The sequence below is a fragment of the Equus przewalskii genome, chromosome 14, assembly GCF_037783145.1.
Source record: "Equus przewalskii isolate Varuska chromosome 14, EquPr2, whole genome shotgun sequence".
NCBI lineage: Eukaryota > Metazoa > Chordata > Mammalia > Perissodactyla > Equidae > Equus > Equus przewalskii.
Window position 1 is genome coordinate 69,474,987 of NC_091844.1, and position 21,767 is coordinate 69,496,753.

At 56.6% G+C, this 21,767-nt stretch overlaps 1 protein-coding gene and 1 long non-coding RNA gene across 4 annotated transcripts; one reads left to right on the forward strand and one right to left on the reverse strand.

Moving 5' to 3' along the window:
* On the reverse strand, positions 1-15,446 carry GAREM2 (GRB2 associated regulator of MAPK1 subtype 2). 3 transcript variants are annotated; one of them, XM_070573093.1, is made up of 6 exons: positions 15,292-15,446; positions 11,412-11,552; positions 5,991-6,121; positions 4,181-5,218; positions 3,009-3,178; positions 1-2,473 (listed from the first exon to the last, which is right to left on the reverse strand). In XM_070573093.1, the coding sequence occupies exons 1-6, from the start codon at positions 15,326-15,328 to the stop codon at positions 1,444-1,446; spliced, it is 2,547 nt and encodes an 848-aa protein (XP_070429194.1). In that variant the 5' UTR covers positions 15,329-15,446; the 3' UTR covers positions 1-1,443. The 3 variants fall into 3 exon arrangements, with proteins under 3 accessions (XP_070429194.1, XP_070429193.1, XP_070429195.1); XM_070573092.1 differs by lacking the exon at positions 15,292-15,446 and adding an exon at positions 14,461-14,707; XM_070573094.1 differs by lacking the exons at positions 11,412-11,552; positions 15,292-15,446 and adding an exon at positions 7,703-7,800.
* Positions 13,794-20,421, forward strand: LOC139075596 (uncharacterized). The gene is made up of 3 exons (XR_011526186.1): positions 13,794-14,069; positions 15,829-16,215; positions 20,155-20,421. It is a non-coding gene; the product is annotated as an uncharacterized lncRNA (long non-coding RNA).
* Positions 20,422-21,767: the final 1,346 nt, after the last annotated feature.

Here is a 21,767-nt window from a genome sequence, read left to right on the forward strand (position 1 = left end):
TTCCACTTGCACTATTCTTCAGTGGTCTAGCATTTATTTCCCTAGTCCTCAAGGATTCATTAAGTGACTGGCAAGGAAACCAAATGTCTCAGTGTCACAGTTTCTGTGCTCTACTTCCTGACTCCCCTTCCCTCAGAGCAGAGGCAGCCTGCCTGGGGCATGAGCTCCAGCATGGCTTCGCTACTCAAGACAGAAGAATGGAGAAAATAAATATCTAGGTAGGCTAGGTAAGGCAGGAGAGAAGGCTGGTGCCTCAGGCCTGATGCCAGTGGGCACAAGCAGAAGAATCAGTGTGGCTCTGGGTGGGTGAGTAGGGAACAGCACCGGGGGATGGGTGGTTGTATACATTGGCCAGCCTGCTCTGGTTGGTGCCAAGCAGATCTCCAGGCTCAAGATCTAGGCCACACAGACCTGAGTGGAAACAGTGAACAAGCACAGGAGGACTGAGCTCTAGGAGGAGGTGGAAAAGGCAGGTTTTCCCAAGCTACTGTGCTTGCTTTCTCACCCGTCCCACCTGCGCCAGTGACAGAAAACCAGAGAAGGACACACCCAGTGTTGGCCGGAGTCAAGTGATGGGGGTGGGAGACCGGTGGAAGTGGCAGTGATTGAAGGCCACTTGCCTCTGAATGAAGGACCTCAATCTACCTGCTCTTCCACAGACAGTCTTCGCAGACAGGACCCAAGCCGGCAGGATGGAGGGCTAGCTGCAGGGAGCTCAGGGCAGGGCCAGGGCATTAGAGACGCCAGGGGGCATCTGCCTCCCTAACCAGGCAAGCAGGTCAACAGCAGAGCTCTTCCAAAGTCGTCACCCACGAGCCAGAACCCAGAGGTGCCTCTGAGGTGCAGTGGCAAGGCATGTAAATGATACACCCGTGCTCAGGGCCAGGGACCTCATTTGTGGTGGAGCAGAGCGGGGGAAGGAAGGGCATCCCAGAGACAGGGAAATCGGCACACCGACTCTGGGGCAGCTTAGCCAAAAGCCCACATAGCACAGAGGAGAGAGGGCACTTAGGAATTTGTGCTTAAATTACGGGCCACCTCCTTCCCTTTAACCTGAACCTACATGCTTGAGAAGTGCAAGATGTCTGTGAAGCTCTGTAGCAGGGCACGGGAAGGTGTCAGGTCTTTTGACTCCCCTCATGGGAATCGCAGCAACGTGTCACCAGGCCAGGGTGGCGCTGGTGCCTCCAGCCCCCTCTCCACGTCCTCTACACACTCAAAGGCAAGACGTCCCCATGCAGGCATCCGGCCCCAGAGGACTCCATTTCCAAGTGTGTCTCCCTTGGACTCACTCTGAGTGGCTGCCTAGCAGCCTCAGTCTTGGCATAGATTCTCCCCACAGGCAGGACCCTCCTCTGGGGGTGCTGTCCCCCTGCAGAGCCAGGGCTGGCCCCCAGGGCCTCTGTGCCAGCATTCCAGTTGTGCAGCTACAAGCTGGGAAGGTCAGACCTTGGGCCGCCAGCCTTTGATGAACTGCATGATCTTCTTGACCTGCAGCTTGGTGAGGTGGAAGTCGTCTGCCAAGATGTCCTCACTGAGCTGCACGAAGATGCTGCCATCGATGCGTTCTCGGGCAAAGAAGCTCACCACATCCTCTGAGAGCCCAATGAAACGCAGACTTCGAGAGACCTCCTCCAGGGAGAGCGCAGACAGGTCAGCAGGGGGCTGCCAGGGGGAGGCATCCCGGCCTCCCCAGCCTGTCGCCCCATCCCGGGGACTGGCAGGAGGCCCTTCTAGGCGCCCTTGGGTGAGAAGGAGTCGTGCTCCGCCTGCCTCGGGCCCCTGCAGGGCCACTGGTGACAGTGGGGCAGGAACCTGCCGCAACACCAAACCTTCGGGCTCAAAGGCCTTGGAGGGTCCAAGTGGCGAAAGGCAGGGTCCAGGCCCGGATGCCCCCATAGCTCTGGGCTCCTGACAGCGCAGCAGCTCAGGCTCCGGGGAGCTGCCCTGCCCCAGCTCAAAGGGATCGAAGGGCTCCGGGGCTGCTTCCTGCCACTCAGAGGAAGAGGAGGAGGAGGTGGGGCAGGAAGAGGTGGGAGCAGCTGAATAGGCCTGGCCTGGCGAGCCTGGGCCTGGGGAATAAGCAGGGCTGGAGGTAGTCAGGGGACCCGAGGTGGCTGTGGGCCCAGAAGAGGAAGCCGCTGAAGGGCCTGAGGGGTAGGCAGGCCCGGAAAAGGGATTGAGAGCTCCAAACGGAGCAAAGCGTTTCTGGGGGTGAGAGGGCTTGAACAGAGGTGGGCAGCTGTGGTAGGCCTTGACAGGGGTGTCAGCCCCCAAGAGGGAGGCAGCTCGACTGCTCAGGGGCTCTGCGAGGGCCCGGGAGGCCTGGCTTGGCTGTGTGGTTGAGGGCAAGGGTCCCGGGGGTGGGCGGCTGGAAGACTCGCCCACCTTGCAGTCTGCCCAGGTGCATGGGTAGCAATAGAGGGAGTAGGCATCTGGTGACGGAGAGCCACTGCCACTGCGCGAACCTGCCCTGTGGGCAGAGACAGACATGCACAGAAGGGTAAGGCCGAGCAAGAGGGAGATGCAACAAGGTCACACACACGACACAACCACTGCTCTGCCAGGTCAGAGAAGCTGCCAAGCAACACTGGCCTGTACCCCAGCCCCCAAGGCCTGAGACCCTCTGGGATTGCCCTATTCTTTCTTCTGGCATCCCCCACCCCAGGAAAAATTAAACTAAACGGAGTTACATAAACATTTTTAAATAGCAGGGAGCACGCCATCCTGTGGCAGATCCCAGTCTGGAGGAAACCAAAGCAATGCTCCCATTCGATCCACATCCTTTAGGAAAGGGGCAAACTGCAGCAGGAAGGTGGAGAGCAAGGGACTGGGTCCCAGGCCCCCAGACGCCAGACCGCAAAGCCTTGGCTCCTGCTCAGAGACCTGTACCCTCTGAAGCCCCAGGCCTGCAGTCTTCCTCCTCCTCAGCACTGGTGCCCTCCCCACCCTCCCCTGCCCCAGTCCACCTTGGGAGGACCCAGAACCAAGAGAAGGAAGGGACTCACCCATCCTGGAGGCCAGAGGAGTAATAGGAGAGGCTGGAGCTGGGAGAGTGGACAGGCTGCAGCTTAGGGAAGCGCGGGGGCACCGGGGGGCTGCCCGAGAGCCAGCCGCTGCCATTGCCACCCCGGGGAGGCACAGGAGGGGCATTGAGCAGGCGGCACTCCTCCTTCACCTGCAAGCAGAGGGCCATGACTCACCCCGTCCCCAAGCAGGTGACACTCCTTATCTTCCCTTTCCTAAGCAGCTGGGCAGGGGGGTGTCTGGGACTGACACTCTGCCCCACTTTGCCAAGAGGCTGCCTTGCCCTACACCCCACTCCTCACCCAGCCCCCCACTCCCCAACTCCTTCCAGTCTCTCCAGCCTTTTTCACTCATGGAGAACCCACAACACCAACACTGTCTCCTATGGCCTTGGAAATCCATCATGAACGTAAGAAAAAGAAAACGGAAGGAGATCAAAAACAATCAGATAAGAAGACCATCCCCTCCTCAAGGAAAAGGAGAGAAAGAAGAGGAAAAAAGTATGGTGGGCAGAGAAAAAGAAGGAAAAGTATCTGCCATCTGGATCCCTTCCTTATAGGTCAAATAGAGTGGATGCCACCGGATGTTAACAGGTGTTGTCCATATTCTGTGGACAGGTATGGTTGGGAAATTCTGCACTGAACACAGATAAACAGGTTTCCTCAGTGCAGGACTTCTCAGAGCCTTTAATATACCCACGCTCTGTGGCTCCCAAGTGAGGAGGGGGAAGCCTGGAAACCATACACACATTTTCTAAACTTATTTCACCATGGAACCTTCTCACTGGCCAACTTAAAGGACTCCTGTTCTGTGGAACCTTCTGGGTAACGCTCTTCTGGGCTCATCCCAAATTCTCTGGGGCTAGGGACCACTGGCCTTTTGTCCCACAACCCCCAGCGCCGCCATCCCTGGTCTGCTTTACTACAAATGCTCCTGCGTCTCCTTCCCCTTTTCCTTCTGGGCTTCCCGCACACCTCTACCTCCCTCTGCCACACACTCCAGGGGCTGGAGGCCGAGATACGGAGGCTGGGCCAAGGAGAGCCTGCTTTTCAGGCCCGAACCTTGCCCCGTGGCGGGCCAGCTCCCTGGAGGACAGAGCGCACAGAGCAGCGCCCCGGCTCCCAGCCTTCTCGCGTCGGCCGCGCCCACTCACCGCCTCGGATTTGGGAGGCACGGGAGGAGGCGGCGCCTCGCGCTCCAGGCGGGGCGGCCCGGCGGCCCCGAAGGAGATGAGGTCGGGCCCCGGGGGCAGCCGGACGCTGCCCTCGGCGAGGCCCTCGGGCGCCTGGTGCGTCCACAGCTCCTCGTAGGGGATCTCGGCGGGCGGCGCGGCGGGCTCGGGCGCGCCGGCCCAGTCGGGGCTCACGTACTCCTGCTCGCCGTCGCCGGAGGAGCCGGGCACGCGGGCGGGCGCGGGGGCGCGCGGGGGCGCGGGCAGGCAGAGGCGCGCGCGGCGCGGGGGCGCGCAGTCGTCGGCCAGCTCGGCGGGGGCCTCACGCACGGCCGTGGAGTACTCGTCGGGGTCGAAGCGCTCGCGGCAGTAGGAGGCGCTGTCGCGCACCAGGCGCTCGACGCGCGGGTCCCCGGCCAGCAGGCCCTGCGGCAGCGCGAAGCGCGGCGTGTCGGTGAGCAGCAGGAAGTGCAGCGGCGCCGGGCCCTCGCGGCGCAGCGCCAGCCCCAGCACCACCGTCTTGGAGATGATGCTGACCAGCTTGTAGCAGTGGCCCTCCCGCACCGGGTGCAGGTCGTAGGGGTTGCGCGGCGGCCGGCTGGGCACCAGCACGTTCACCGGGAGCCGCACGCGCTCGATGATGGCGCGCACCGTGTGCTCGCCCTCCTGCATCTGCAGTTCCAGGGGGCTGCGCGTGCTGAAGCGGCCCTGGCACTGGAAGGGCAGGCTCAGACTCTCGTTGGTGCGGTGATTCATGCAGATGAGGCAGGGCATCTTCCCTTTGATGGGCCTGGCGCCCCCGCCGCCGCCCGCGGCCCCCGCGCCCCCCGGGCCGCCGCCGCCCACCCCGGCCAGCGCCCCGGCTCGGCCCAGCTTGCGCAGCAGGGTGGTGAAGCGCGAGCGCTCCTTGGAGGTCTTGGCGCACAGGATCTCCGCCTGGCCCATGAGAGTGAGCTCGTCGCCCGCGTGCAGCGTAAAGTTGTACACTTCGCTGTCCTCGCTGAACTCGCCCGACACCACCTGGGGATCCCAGAAACAGGGCGAGGCCTTAGCCAGGGCCCCAGGGAAAGCTAACCCTGCGAGGCCCTCCGGACCCAGCGCAGCCCTCCTCTTGGGGCTTTCCCAGGGCCGGGATCAGATCCAGAGCACGGGATGGGGAGATCCGCATTCCATCCCGGAGAGGCCACGGCGGGGGCTCTGCAACCTTGAATGAGTTACCTTTGGGGCTTAAGTTACTTCATGTAATAACTCTTACTTGGAAGAGCTGCTGTAAGGATTAAACAGACTCTATGTACAATGACATATTTTGAAAATATTCAATAAATAGCCATTTTTATCATCTTTACAGTTTGGGCGATATAAAGCTCCACCCATTCAACAAGGCTATTGTGAAGAGAAATGAATTGATGGACAAAAAAAGGGTTTGTAAACAGTACAGAGCTATCTGTACACAAGAGGGGCACTGTTTGCACTGTGTGTCCCATTCCCACCACCCTTACCAGTGGACGCTAGGACAGGCAGCCCTGAAAGGTCTCCAGGTCCCAGCCGTGACCCTCACACACACTTCCTCCTGCTTCACCACCTTTTCCAGGAAGTTCTTCTGTCCAGTGGGTCATACTCCCTGCTCTTCTGACATGGCCAGATTGTGCCAAAGGCCCTCGAGGGGCTGCCAGAAGCCACATGGACACCGTCCGCCTCTTGGACCCTAAGGGCAACCCTCCAACCAGCGTCAGCGGTGCCCTCAGGGAAAGGGGTAGCACAGCGGCGCCATGCTGGTGCGGGAAGGACTGACCTTGACACTGAAGGTGATGGCTTCCATCACAAAGATGCGGTCAGGGAAGACGCTGGCCACCTCCTCCACGCTGCTGAAGTACCTCACTGGCTCCCGCACATCCCGGGCCTGCTCCAGGAGCTTGAACTTCCCTGCACAGGAGGGAACACAGGAGGCTAGGGCAGGCCTGCTTGCTGGAAGCCTGGCCTGTGTCCCGAGAGCCCTCACGGTCCCTACTTCTTGTTACCCTCATCTCAGCCGGCCCCCCTGGAACTCAGGTGGGCAGAAGAGTAGGTTTGCACTAGCATGGGTGGAAGGGGCTGGTCAGCTGGCGTGAGTTTCAACAGGGAGGTAAGCACAGATCCTAGCAACTGGAGCCCAGCCCTCACCCCGTGGAGAGCATGTGGGTGCATGATGAAGCTAGCAGCTGCCTGCCCAAAGAAACCCACACGCAAACTGGTATCCAAACACGTGGACACAGAACTGGCCTCCAACCAGGCATCAGTGTGGCATTGGAGGTGCTGGCTCCTAGCTTGGTCCCAGCCCCACTCTGACTTGTTGTGACCCTAGACAAGTCCCTTCCCCAATCTGGGTCCTCATCTGAGGGGGCTGGAGCAGAGGATCTTGGGCCCTGCCTGGATCTGGCATGCACTGTATCCACCTTGGGTTGCTGACCCACACCAATGCACTGGGCAGAGCAGGGGCCCCGAGAGAGCCGCTCAGACCCCAGCTCTGTTCCCAGACCCTGCCCTGGTCCAACATCTGTCCCACTGTCCCAGAGGCTTCTGACTTGAACCAGCAAAGCCGCTGCCCTCAGATGAGGCTTTCCCAACCTGCAGTCCAGGGCCATGTTTTAGCTGGCTCAGCAGATGTCCCCAGCAGACACAGACTTCAAAGAATGACCCCTTTTATGTGCCTACCTACATGAGGACAAAAACAGCCTGTGAACCCCCATGGCATCTGGATGATGGCCTCTTCTCAGGCCTTACAGAGAAGGAAGAGACTCTTGTATAGGAGAGGGGACAACAGACCAAGAGAAGACAAGGTGACTCTTTAGCTTCTGGAGTCTTCCTGGTGGTTGCTTCAGTCATAGTCCATTCATTATTCATTCCACAGACATTTATGGAGCCCCCACTATGTGCCAGACACTGGGCTAGACCCGAGAGAGGGTGCAAATCTGGATAAAACAGCCTGCCCTCAAGGAAATTCAGACATAGTCAGTGTGACAGTGAGCACCCAATGATGGCAGATGTGACAAGCGCCACAACAGACTCACGAGGAAAGAGCTAGAGAACCGCTGAGTTGCGGGAAACCTGCCTAGCAGTCTGAGGGGACCTCGAGAATGAAAACAGTTTTATAGAATGGACATTCCATGTGGAAGAAACAGCATGAGCAAAGACACGGAGTCACCAAGGCCTACGGCCTGCCCAAAATGGTGAGTGCCCAGGGGGCAGGACATGGGGGACGGGGGCGGGGCAGGGGCGGGCTCCACAAGACAGCAACTGGGTTACGAAAGGCTGTGAAGGCCATACGGTAGGACCTCATTCCATAAGAAATGAGACCCACTGGAGTGTTCTGAGCAGGGAAATAGCAAGATCTGAGTTGAATCTGTAAGATAACAGGAGACCATTCAGGTAAATAACCCAGTGAGGCGTTCTGGAGAAGAGCCAGGGCAGAGGCTGAGGGAAGAGCAAAAAGGAACAGACCAAGAGATGCGTGCAAGAGAGACTCACCAGACTGGGGTGACTGACGAGCGGTGGGCAGGAGAGGAGGGGACTCGGGCCACCAGCCTGATCAGAAATGGAGACGGCAGAGCTCTTAACCAAAACTGGGAACCTGGCAGGAACAGAGGCCAATCCTACAAAGTGAGGGCCCCAGGTGGTGCTCCTGGGGAAGTGAGCATGTGGGTGCAGGGCTTGGGGACGCCTGGTCAGAAGCAACAGACTGAAGGTCCCCAGCCCACAGGAGGCAGCTTCAGCTGTGGGGCAGGTAAGATGGAAAGGAAGGGAAAAGGAAGAACAGAGGATCCTAACCCTTTGGGGATCCTCTTCCCAGAAAAATGCCCAAAGTGTAGTCCTAGCATGAACACACACAACATTTTGTGTACAGTGCCGGGGGTCCCGGGAGCCCCCAAAGCCCAGCCAGAAACCCAGACTGAGACCCCCCCCTAGTGCAGCGTGTGAAGAGCAGAGGGCCAAGGGTAGAGCCGGCAGCATCAGCACCTAAGCAGGAAGAGAAATGAGAGCCAAGAAAGAGAAGGGACAATGCCCAGGAGAAAGGTGAAGCGGAGTCTCTCCTCCGGCCCTAACAACTCTGAGACCCTGCTGGGAAGAGACCTCGGAGGGGCCGCAGCCTGGAGGGCAGCAGGGAGGAACTGCGGAGGGGGCCTAGCAAGGAGCAGGAGGCCCAGGCCTGCGGCCATCAGCAGTGAGGAGCCCCCTTCCCCCGCCCCCCGTCTCCTCCCCCATATCCACACACAAAGCCCCCAACCACAAGCAGCCAGGCAGGGAGAAATGCCCGCTGCCCGCTGTGGGGAGAGCTGGAGCCAAGTCAGGGCTGAAGCCGGGGGAGGATGTGGCGGGGAAGATCGATGTAACCATGGCAGCCAGCGCCACCCCCTCCACTGCAGCCGGGAGCCCGACACAGGTCATTATTGCCCGGAGGAAGGAAGGGAGACCTCCCGGGAGTGATGCCGCGGCCCCTGGAAGCCTCTTCCTCCTCCTGCAGCCCTGCGGGGGCAGCTTCCTCTCCCGCCTCCCCCTACGTGAGCCCCGAGGTCCCCTGCGGCTCTCGGGACCTGCCGCACCCTGGCCCGCCCCTCCTCCTTGTCCTTCCCTCCCAGGACGCACTCGCGCGGCCCTGACGGTCCCTTCCAGCCCGAAGCGGTCTTCTTTCTCACCCCCTCCTCCTAGACCCTGACCCAGAGCAGCCGCCGCATAAAGAACGGTGGGTAAAGGCACAGACGTTGCAGTCGCACAGGCCTGGTTGAATCCCAGCTCTGCCACCCTCCAGCTGTGTGACCTCGGCCAAATGATTTAATCTCTCTGGGCTTCAGTTTTCCCATCTGTAAAATGGAAGCATACTGCTTGGCGCACAGGGAAGGGCACCACTGGGAGGGCGCCCGGCCGCCTGGGCCCTCGGGCAGGGCGGCCTCAGAGGAGCCAGGTCACCCGGCTCCCTGGACACCCGGTCACGAGGCCCGCCCCCCGCCCCGCGGCGGGTCCGCAGCCAGCCGGCCGCCCGCGCCATTATTAATTCATCAGCTGGAGCCAGCGCCGAGCGGTGCACTCAGAGCTCCCTCGTCAGCCCGCGGGGCCGGCCCCTCCCCCGTCCGGGCGGGCGCCGCCCACCGGAAAGATGGGGCTGAGGATGCCACACCTCTGCAGGCCAGCTGTCACCCCTGACCACCACCGTATACATGCGTTCAGGGGGCACCAAAAGAGATGGGGGAAAAGGCTAGGAGTCCCCTGGCCCCGTAGTTCCCTAGGAGGCTCTGGGCCTTGGTTTCCCAGATTTTTCATGACACAACTGAAATGGCGCTGTCCTTGAAGTCACATTTCTCTTAGTGAGGGCTTTTTCTAATCTTTGCTTTTTTATCCCAAGAAGACCTGGGACTTCTCCCTGGACCAATTCCAGACACCGAGGCTGGGAAGTTTCTAGCTTGGGCAGGCCCCCTCAGGGCTCCAGGCCCAGGTCAGAAAGACACTTGAGAGAGTTTCCTCATCTTCTAAATGGGGTGTGGGGACTAGGGCGTACCAACTTCTCGGGGCAGTTGTAAAGAGCAGAAGCCCTGTAAAGGGCCTGGACCTGTCCCACTGGCTCAGGGGAGACCCAGGCAGGGCCCGGGGTTGGGGCGCAGCAGTACCTGTGAGGCAGGGACTGTGGGCCTTCCCAGCTCAAAGGGTTCCCAACCTTTGCGGGGCGGGGGGACCCAATCAGCAGTTAAAAACACAAAACTGGACAAGCTCCTGGAGCCTCAGTTTCCTTGTGAGTTAGATGGTGTCGAGAGGACTTTCTCACCGGGTTACAGGGAGGATGAATGATGAAAATGCTCATCCCGGGGTCTGGAAGGCCATGGGGTCCTGGGCTTGCATGGGGGCATCTCTGGGATGGAGCCAGACTCCCATCCCTCCACAGAGGGGACAAGAACTGTGCATTCCTGGTGTGGCACAGCAGACTCCAGCCCAGGAGACAAGATCCCTGGGTTCTAGCCCCCGCTCTGCTGCCTGTGTGACCCTGGGCAGGTCGCTTCCCTTCCTAGGCCCTCTGTTTCATCATAAAATTAAAGGGCTTTCTTATTTTTAGCAGCAGAATTCTTTCTTCAAACAAAATCTCATGTAGGACATCAATATCATATATAATATAGACATAAAAGTTGAAGTTCAGTAGCATAACCTTATTTAAAAGTCTAAAATTTTAACATTCACTTAAAGGCAATCACTGAAAATGAGTTTAACACAAAAATTGGGAGAAACAGGATTCGAGCTGAGAGATGCATCAGGCTGAGCATCCCTTTGTGCCTGAAGTTTTTTGGTTGCACAGTACTGAGAAGATCCTGGCAGGAGACGTTCTCTTTGAGGGTCTGTACAAAAAAGGGTTAAGGAGGCAGCTCACGGTCCACACCACAGGTCTCTAGCTGGATTAGGGTTTGGTCTGTAGCAATTTGAGAGTGTGGATATCCTTTTTTTTTTTTTTTTTTGAGGAAGATCAGCCCTAAGCTAACATCTGCCACCAATCCTCCTCTTTTTGCTGAGGAAGACTGGCCCTGAGCTAACATCTTTGCCTATCTTCCTCCACTGTATATGTGGGATGCCTGCCACAGCATGGCTTGATAAGTGGTGAGTAGGTCCACACCAGAGATCAGAATTGGTAAACCCCCAGCCACTGAAGCGGAGCACTCGAACCCAACCGCTATGCCACTGGGCCAGCCCCCAGATATCCTTTTAATCATTAGTTTAAAATCTATCTTAGGGCCAGGCTGTGGCTGAGTGGTTCAGTTCGCGCGCTCTGCTTCAGCAGCCCAGGGCTTCACTGGTTCCAGTCCTAAGTGTGGACATGGCACCGCTCATCAAGCCATGCTGGGACGTATCCCACATGCCACAACTAGAAGGACCCACAACTAAAAGTACTCAACCATGTACCAGGGGGCTTTGGGGAGAAAAAGAAAAAATAAAATCTTTAAAATCTATCTTAAAATAAAATGTGAATCAAAGGTTGGCAACCAGAAAACCAGGGCTCACAGAACAGTATGAAAGCCACTGGACCCTAACCCTAACCCTAACTCTAATCACCACCCTGCCAGCCATGTCCTCGCACACCCTGCACCTCCAAGGAAAGGCTGGTCAGCAACCGCTTCCCCCAAGACTTCTTCACCCTCTATCCTCCTGCCCACACCCCACCCCCGCCACCGGCTTTATGCCATCTGTCCCTGGCTGGGCACACCTGGGTACTGCAGGGGGATGTCAATCTTGGGCCCGATGACATAGTGGCCCTCCTCCAGGGTGTGGGCTGTTACTGTTGTCCACTGGCGGCAGGAGTGAATGAGCAGGATGTCTCGCTCACTGACGCCCTCAGCATACTCCCCTGGGAGGGGCAAGGAGGATAGCAGAGGAAGGAAAGAAAAAAAAAAAAAACGTTAGGAGGAGCAGAAAGCATAGGCAGGGTGACCTCCTCACCTCCTCATCAAGACCCTGCCCGGGGCAGCTCCCCAGGATCCCCGTCCAGGTCAGCAATGCTCGAGGGACAGGCAGGCTGCCAGCTGTGGCCTCGGGCTGAGTGAGCCCCGTCTCTCAGGGCTCAGGCTCCTGACAGGGCCCCAGCAACCAGCCCAGCCGCTGTCCTTCATTCATCATTCAGTGGACTGCCTGCTGTCCCGGGCCCCAGCGGCCCAGCCCAGCCCCTGCCCTCCGGGAGCCCTTCAGCCCAAGGGAGGTGGAAGACATGTGAACAGAGATTACAGGCAAGTGTGAGGCACTGAGTGGAGGGTATCTGGGCTGGCACAGACGGAGTGGCAAGCCAATTGGGGGCAGGGTGAGGAAGGGAGAGCCACTGACCAGCAGACACTCGAGCTGGGCCTCCAAACCACCCAAACTCACACCAGCAGAATTCTCAGCCCCCAAGTCAGTGCCGAGGCCAGGCAAGGAGGGCCTTGTTGGGGGGACGGAGAAGGCTAAGAAGGGACTGTCCCTTGTGGGTCCCAGCTGGGAGGGCTCCCCCAGAGCCATGGGTCACGCGGGTCAGGAGAACGGGAGGGCTCAGAGGAGCTGACACCTGGCTCTCTCAGGGGCAGCCCCTTTCTTTCACCCACCGCACAGGCAGTCTCCTGCCTTCAGGGGACTCAGAGGGGAGGGGAGAAAGTCTCAGGTACTCCCTAACCCCATCTCAAAGAAGCCTCTTCTCAGCTCTCCCAGGCTTTGGAACACAGTAATGGTGGCTGGAGGAGGGGGTGGATTTAGAAGGGGGGGCCTGGTCCTGGGGCAAGCTGCACTGGGGCAGAGGTGCTGGGAGGGGCCTGGGCCCCAGAGGCTCCAACCCCAGCAACGGTTTCCAGGGGAGCAGGAGGGGCTGGCCCAGCTTCCAGGAGGCCAGTGGACCGTCTCCCGGCTGCAGCTGGTAGGCGGATGGGGGTGGGGGAGGCCTCCTTCCCAGCCTCCTCAGACACAACTTAGTAAATTTCTGCCACCTTTACCCTGATGGCCGGGGGCTCCATGAAGTGTATGCATTTGGGGAGGCGGGGATCTGCGAGGAGGGGCTAGCTCCCATGGAGGGGGGAGGGCCTGTCTGAGTCTTTCTCCTCAACTCCTCACCCTCTGGGGCAGAGGAAGCTCTCCTACTCTGGAACCTCCTCCTGAGCTCTCAGAAGCCCCAGCACATCTTTCCAAGAGACACAGGCCACAGCTACACAGGGCACACACCAACAGCCATGGGCCATGGTCACCAACAGCTGAGCCAGCACAGCCGCCTGCCCACAGTGACAGGGGCTTGTCACTCCAATGACACAACTCAGTCCCATGGTCCCACTAAGGGGCCCCTCCCAAGTGCACAGGCACAGAGGGACCTTCAAGACTTCAAGACACACTTGTGATCACATATTCACACGGTGAACAAAGCCACCAGCATCATAGTCAGACAGCCGGGCTATCACGCCAGTTGTTCATTCACTTATCCATTCATTCAGTCCCTCCATCATCTTTATTAGGCAGGATGCCTCCCTCAAGGAGCCTGCAGGCCAGTTAAGACAATAAACTGACTACTGTAACTGGTGAGCAGTAGGAGACATGACAGGGGTGGAGGGGTGTCAAAGGAGGCCTGCCCAGACGGAGGAGCTCAGACAGGACCCCGGGAGGGGGAGATGCAAAGAGGATGTGTGGGAAGTGGCCAGGCAGAAGCTCGGGCCAGCATGTCCCAGTCACATGTAGACACATCCAGCCCTGCTGTCGACAGGGACAGTCTCGGAACCACACGCTGACGATCCCAAGCAAGACGCTGGGCTGCCGGGCACTCCTGCCGACGGCCGGGGCGCCGACGTTCCCACGGAGCCGGCTCCCTGGACACTGTGATGCGCGCTGTGCCCATTCGTCTCCTCGCCGCCGCCGGTTGGAGGAGGGGCTGCCGGGCCCCGCGGAGAGGAGAGGAGCCTGTGGTCGCGGGCCCCATTAGCATTCAGGGAAGCGAGTGTGCCAACGCGGGCCAAACCCCTATTCTTCTCACACACAAAACCCCCGGCCTGGCTGCCAGCCCCGGCTCCTGCCCCTCCCCCAGCCAAGCAGCCCCCTTCCCCCAAACGGTCCCCTCGCTCCTCGTGGCCTCCAGGCGTCCCCTCTCAGGCCCCCAAGCAGGGTCCCATCAGCAGAGCATCCCGGACCCCAAGGAGAAGTGGGACAAGATGTAGGGGAGGGCCGGGGGCTTGGGGGCACGGCCGCCGGGAGGACTCACTCGTTCGGGCCTCCCCCCAAGGTGGCCTGCGCGCCCAGGGACCAGACGCTGCTCCCCGGGACGCGAAAGGAGGGTGCAAGAAGGGTCCCAAGAGGGGCTGAGCGGGGCAGGGGGCCACGGCGGTGGGAGGACAGTTCGATGCCCAAGGGATGCAGGAGGATCTAGGTGAGAGGCCGGAGACAAAGGGACGGAGGGGGGCGCGGCCCGGGCGGGAGGTCTGGGGGGCGGGGGGAAGGGGATGAACCGACGGGGCGGGCGGGCTGGCTCGGCCGCGCTCCGGGCTCCAGCTGGGCCGGAAAACTGTCCGGGACCCGGCCTTAGTCCCTGTCCCGGGTTTCGGTCCCTGTTCCCGTCCGCGGGGCCCAGGAGGAGACGCACCCTCGGCTCATGGGCGCCGGGTCTCCGCGAGAGGCGCGCCAGGAGCTGTGCGGGGTGCCAGCTGGGGAGCGGGAGGGCAGGGCCACATCCTCCCCGCCCCGCCCGCACCTGCCTGGACAGTCCCCGATTGCCCGCAGGCCCAGGGAGCCCTAGCCGCCCTTCCCGGGACCCGCGGTACCTGGCCCGAGGCAGGCGAGCGTGGGCAGGCGGCAGCGACTGACGATGAGGTCGAGCGGGAAGGCGCCCATGCTCCAGCGCAGGCCGGCCAGCCCGGCCGCCAGCTTCTCCATGGCATGGGCGCCCCCGGGGCCGCCGTCCGGGGCCCCGACGGCCAGTCCCGCGCGGCCCGGGCTCCCGGGCCCGCCGCCACCTCCTGGGGCCGCCGCGGCGCTCCCCGCCTGGCCGCCCGGCCCGGGCTGCGGCCGTCACGTGGCCGGTCTCCCCGCGGGGCGCCGGCCCCCGCCCCTCGCCCCACCCCCGGCCCGCGCCGCCGCCAAGGCCCGCCTCCCCGCCGGCCGGCTCGCGCGCCTTGCCCCGAGCGCCAGGTGACAGCCGGGCACCGAGGCCGACGCGAAGCGGGATCTGCAGAGTCGGGGTGGGGGTCGGCCTCCGCGCCCTCCCGCCGCCCGTCCCCCGCCGCGAGCGTGTCGAGACTCCCTTCCCCGCGGAGCGGCGCCTCCTCGCCGGCTCGTGCCTGGCCTCCGGGAGTCGCCGCCCGCCCTGCGCGGTCCTCCTCCGCTTCCCAAAGCTCCTGCCTCGACTCAGTGCTGCGATTTCAGCAGCGATCGCTGCCTCTACGACGTTTGTCACCTCCGGCTTCACACAGCCCAGCGAGACCGCCTCATTCACCCCATTAACTGGTGAGGCTCAGAGAGGTCAAGTGGCAGCCTGGACTCGAACCCGTGTTTAACTACGAATCCTACTGCCGTCCCTGGTTGTCACTGCAGCCTAATACCACCCTCTCGGCCCCCACTCTGGAGCACTTCCCAAATTCCCAGCACCCTCTTACCGATTGTCACAAGTCCTGTGAGCCGTAGCTGCAGCATGTACACGGCACACGGTACGTGGTCGCTCCCATCCTGCACATGAGGACCCTGAGGTTCTGGCACGTAACCGGCGGTGGAGTCCTCTCTCTCTCTCTCTCTCTCTCTCTCTCTCTCTTTCCCTCCCTCCCTCTCATTCTCTCTCTCTCTCTCAAGCGGTCCCTTCTGTCATTCCCTTCTCCTCATTCGCTCTTCCTTTTCTGCTCTCCTCACCTCCTCCTTCCAACCCCTCCGGCTCCTACTCCGGAGCTTCTCTTGGGAAGCCCTTCCCAGAAGCTGCGGTGGCCTCAGGCGGGCCTCCCGGCCGGAGGGCTCCCTTCGCCCCAGATGGGTCTGCAGCGCCTTCTGCAGGTGATCAGGGGCTAGTGCAGGCCTGTCGAGGGGCCATCTGGCCGCCAAGAAGTGAGCCTTCGCCCCCAGGCCGGTCCTTAAAGGACTCTGGGCTTCAGCGGCTACCTCAGTGAGACCCTCACACACCTACAGACAAAACCATCTCTTCCCAGATGACTGACACCCCCATCGTATGACCTGAACGCCAAGAGAAACGGCACCAGATGAGATGAGCTCAACTTCTCAGCAGGAAGAGACATTTCAGATCACTTGTTCCATCTCCAGCTTTTGCAGAGGAAAGAAACGGAGACTCCAAGAGCAGAAACGCTTTGCTCCAAGGTCACACAGCAGGGAAGAAGCAGGGCTGTGATTAGAACTCAGGCCTCCTGCCTCCAGCCAGTGCCAACTCCACAACCCGCCCTGGCCCAGCACACAGAATTCCTCACCCCGGTCCCCTGGGGAAGGCTGGGCAGCCAGCCCTCAGGCTTTCTCTTCCTTCAGCCACCACAGAGGTCTGACTCCGGATAACCCAGATGGACAGGCTCACTTGGGTCTGTGGGGTGAGGCTGGGTTCTTCTCTAGAAACGTGGGAGAGAGAAACGTGGCAGAAGGGAAGGACAGAGAAAGGTGAAAATATAGGAGTCTGAGGAAGGAATGGAGGGTCTGAGGTAGGAGGATGGGGAGGCGGGGAGAGGCAAATGATTGAAAAAGGGCCTGACTTAGAGTCAATTTTCTTTCCCTCTCCTGCGGTCTCTCTCTTGAGTGGGTGACCATATAATTTGTCATCCAAACTGGGACACTCTTGAGAGTGAAGGAGGTGTTAACTGGGACAACAAGCGTAAACCAGATACTAGGACAGCAGATGTAAACCCAGGCTGGGCCCCATGGCCACCCGACCTCTGAGAGACGCCTCTGCGCCCTGGACGTAGGCGCCGCATCTACAGCGGTTTCTCCTAGTCAGTGTCTCCGGCTCACCTCAGCTCTGGAGCCCAGTTTCCAGCTATGCCCCTCCACCCGCATCGAGGCACTCACAGAGAGTTCACTTCAACAATCGCGCTTGAATTTGGTCCTCTTTTATTTTCTATCCCAGCTAAAGATATCACCTTTCACCTGGTCCCCCAATCTGGAAATCTCCTAACCCGTACATGCAACTGGTCACCAAGTCCTAGTAATTCTGCTTCCACATGTGTCAACCCTGCTGTCCCAACCTGGCTTCACTTCCTCCTCCGATCTTCTCTCCCCCAGGCCACCCTTCATTTCATACCAAAATCCCTTTACCTCTGGATTTCGGCTGAGCCAGGGACCACACAGGTGTGAGACATCAGGCAGAGCCACCTAATTGGTTAGACCCACTCCTAACTGTTGTAGAATATTCCAGAGCCTCTCCAGGGCTTTTTAACTGTTCACAAATCTCCAGGGACCTGACACAAGTGCCCAGACACATTCATCGCTTGATTTGCTTGGGGCTCAGGAGCCACACAGGAGGGAACTCATCTTCACTGAGAGTCAGAACCTCTGAGAGCGGTGCTTGGGCTGGGATTGCTGGAGAATGGCTGGCAGGACAGAGAGCCAGGAAGCACCATGAGGGAGGAGGATGTTCAGCATTGAGGCCAGACTGAGCAGCTGGGTCTGGAAAGGAAAGAGTCAGGGGGCCTAAGTGTGCATGAGGGTGCGCCTGAGCTTCCCACTTGAGGGAGTCTGTATGGGGGAAAGAGAGGGCTGAGGGGCAGAGGCAAGAGTGGGTCACTGGGGGGCCGGCCCGGTGGCGCAGCAGTTAAGTTCGCACGTTCCCCTTCTCAGCGGCCCAGGGTTCGCCAGTTCGCATCCCGGGTGCAGACATGGCACCACTGGGCAAAAGCCATGCTGTGGTAGGCGTCCCACATGTAAAGCAGAGGAAGATGGGCATGGTATGCCTCAGGATCAGTCTTCCTCAGGAAAATGAGGAGGATTGGCAGCAGTTAGCTCAGGACTAATCTTCCTCAGGAAAAAAAAAAAACAGAGTGTGTCACTGGGATCTCAGCTGTTCTGCTGTGGGTTCCACCTCCAACAGGATTGGTAGTGACAAGTAGAAGGTGGTTCCCTACTGGCTGGAGGGGAAGACACACAAGAGGTCAGTGGTCTGGAGGAGGGGGCCATAGCCCTGGCAGAGGTGCACTGTTGACCCAGAGGCCAGGCTGTGGCAGAGGTTGGCCAAGTTGCTCGTGAGTGGGCAGAGTGGTCAATGGAGTAGAAAGATGGTGGGAGATGCCAGCAGTGGCTCGGGTTGTGTGTAAAACAACCCCCACCCCACCCCCCACCCCATCTAGGGGACAGATGGCCTTCTCTGAGCCCATGAACAGGGAGAGGCCAGAAAGGACTTGAGCAAACACCTCTAGGTATCCAATTTTTCTTTCAGGAAATTCTAAATGTAAACAAAAGTAGAGATAACAATATTATGAATCCCTATGTACTCATCTCCCATCTTCAGCGGTTATCAGTCCATGGCTGATCTTATTTCTGTTTACTTCCCCTCCTCATAGAAGTTTTTTTTAAACATCAACTTTATCGAGATATAATTCACATACTATACAACTCATCCACTTAAAGTATACGATTCACTGTTTTTAGTAAATTCTCTGTCTTGTGCAACCATCACCATGATCTAATTCTCAAACACGTTCCTCCCTCCCTGAAAGAAAGTCTGTCCCGGTTCGCAGTCAGTCCCTCTCCCCAGCCCGCCCTCTATCTGTACACAACAACCGGGCTACTTCCTGTCTCTATAAATTTGCTGATTTCGTACATTTTCATATGACTAGAATAATCAAACATGTGGCCTTCTGTGACTGGCTTCTCTCACTTAGCGTAAATTTCAAGGTTCACCCGTGTTGTGGCGTGTATCAGTGCTTCATTCCTTTTACCGCTGAGGAACAGTCCAGTGTAGGGGTATATCACGTTTTATTTATTCACTAACAAGTTGATGAACATTTGGATTGTTTCTACTTTTTTGGCATCATGAACAATGCTGCTGTGAAGATTTGTGTACAAGTTTTTGTGTGAACGTATGTTTTCATTTCTCACCTGGTGGTAGAATTGCCAGGTCCTATGGTAACTCGATGTGTAGCTTTTTGGAGAACTGCCAGACTGTTTTCCAAAGTGACTGCAGCATTCAACATTCCCGCCAGCAATACATGACAGTTCCGATTTCTCCACATCCTTGCCAACACATTGTCTGTCTTTTTAATTACAGCCATCCTCGTGGATATGAAGTGCTATTTCATTGTGGTTTTGATTTACTTTTCCTTAGTGACTAATGGTGCTGAGTATCTTTTCACGTGTTTATTGGACATTTGTATACTTTCTTTAGAGAAATGTCTATTCAAATCCTTTGGCTATTTTTAAACTCAGTTATTTGTCATTTTATTGTTGAGTTGCAAAAGTTCTTTGTATATTCTGGATGTAAGTCTTTTATCAGAGAGAGAATTTGCAGCTATTTTCTCCCACTCTGTGGGTTGTGTTTTCACTCGATGGTATTATGTGCAGCACAGAAGTTTTTAATTTTGATGAAGTCTATTTTTTTTTCTTTTTTGCTTGTGCTTTTGGTGTCATATCTAAGAAACTATTGTCTAACTCAAGGCCACATTTACTCCTACGTTTCCTTTTAGCTCTTCCATTTGGGTCCATGACCCGCTGAGGTAATTCTTGTGTACAGTGTGAGGTAAGACTCCAACGTCATGCTTCTGCACGTGGATGTCCAGTTGTCTCAACACCATTTGTTGAAAAGCCTATTCTTCCTCCCATTTAATCGTCTTGGCATCCTTGTCAAAGATCAGTTGAACATAAACCCCCTCACAGAACTTTGAACAAATCTTGGATATCATTTCATCTATAAATATTTTAATATGTGTCTCCAGACAGGAACTTTTTTTTTCTTACAAAATATGACTACAGTAATACTACACAACTGAAAAACGAACAATATTTTCCCCATATCATAAAATATTTAGTCAGTATTCATATTTCCCCAACTGTCTTGTTGGGGAATTTATTTACAACTTATTTGAATCAAGGTCCCAATAAGATCCATACATTCTTTTCCTCGCAATTTATTTGTAGAAGAAACTGGAATGTTTGTCCTGTAGTGTTTCCCACAGACTGGACTTTGTTGATTCAGTCCCTTAGGGTAGTTTAATATGTTGCATTTGGTAGTAGAATGTAGGTAGTCAATCAAATCCAGAGTGAGTCCTGTTTTTTCGTCATAACTACATTCTAGGAGGAGGTGGGTCTTCCCTTAGGAGGCACACAATGTCAGGTTGTCTCCATTTCGTGATGTCAGCAGCCATTGCTGATCATTGCCTAAGTGTCACCCTCCCTTTAAAACACCTAATTTCCCGAGATAGGACTGACTCATCCTTTCTAAGTGTGCACACCACACGCTAGCGTAGAATTTATTATATTGTCTTATGGTCATTTATTTATATACCCCTCCCCCATTGCATCTATTCACATTTCATTCTCCACAGGAGCCGACACAGTATCTGGCCTACAGCAGACATCCACAGACAAGGCGACACGGCCCTGGGGCTCAGAGGATGGCGCTTGAAGTCCAATGGCTGTGCAAGTTACTTCGCCTTTTTCCAGTGGGGGCAGGAACCAATTCTCAAAATTTCAGGAACTTCACAAGTGTGTTATTAAGCACAGCGATTATTAAAAATTACATTATAAAAAGTTACAAATAAATTATATTAAACAACCATAATAAATACTTAAAACTCGTCACTTCCCCATTATTTCATTACGTTTTACTGTTTTCTGTGCTCTTGAGGTTCTTTATGTCTCTTGTGTCTGTAAGGTGGGAAAACCACACAATGGTGTGCTGCTGTTCATCTCTTCCCAACTCCGTGTGCAGTGACGTCACGTTGACAACTTGAAATCAGCCATGATGGGAATATTTGCACCACAGAAATTGGCAAATGCTATGAATCAAGATTTTTTTTTTTCTGGAGAGTGGTTTTAAAACATTATCAGTATACCATTGTCTCCCATTGTTAGATGGGGATAAAAATAGTGCCCACTTCATGTAGGATGTGTATAAAGCACTTAGCACAGTGTCAGATACACATTTTAATAAACAGTGGTCATAAATATTATTATTTGTATCTCCTCATCTCTGGACTGTACTGTCATTAGGCATTTCTAAGGCAAATGCACCATGAAATATTATGTACCCATTGGAAATGATCCCTACAAAAGAATTGTAGTTATTTGAGAAAATTCTCATGGTGTTATGTAGAAAAGTCAGGCTATAACGTTTTTTTAAAAAGGTTTATTTTTTACTCACAATTCTTTTTTTTGGTGAGGAAGATTGGCCCTGAACTAACATCTGTAGCCAATCTTCCTCGTTTTGGGGGTTTTTTCCTCCCCAAAGCCCCAGTATGTAGTTGTATATCCTAGTTGTAAGTCATTCTAATTCCTCTAGATGGGATGCCACCACAGCATGGCTTGATGAGCAGTGTGTAGGTCCACACCAGGATCCCAACCGGCAAACCCCGGGCCTCCGAAGGGGAGCAGGGGAACTTAACCACCCGGCCCCAGGCTATAACATTTCACAAATGACCCAATGAACCGTAAGAAAAGGAACAATCAAGGGAAACATGCTCTAATGTTAAAAGTGTTTGTCTGGGTCATGGAAGAGGTGATTTTGTTTCCCTGCTTTCTAAATGTTTTCCAAAGATATATACAGTGGAGAGGCATTTATTCGATAATTAAAAGCCAGTTCAAACTTTACAAATGAGGGAATGGGGCTTGGTATCGAGGCCCTGCCGGCCCCCAATATTCTGATTTAGGAACATTGTCCAAGCAGGCGTTTTGCTGCCCAGGGGACGGAGCAGCCAGGCCTCCCAGCAAAGCTGGGCCCCTCTGGGGTGAAGGCCTGTCGGGCCCTGGGGGTGGCAGGCACTCCACAGCGGGGTGCAGCCAGCTTGCCACCTCATACCTCATAGGGCGCCAGGGAGAGTACCACCCTGTGTCCTCATTCAGCCTGTTTCTTTGATAAAAGAAATTCTTTCACGACCTCTTTATTTCAGGTTTATTACTTGCATTAAGCATACATAACCACTTGATTTATTTGGAGCTG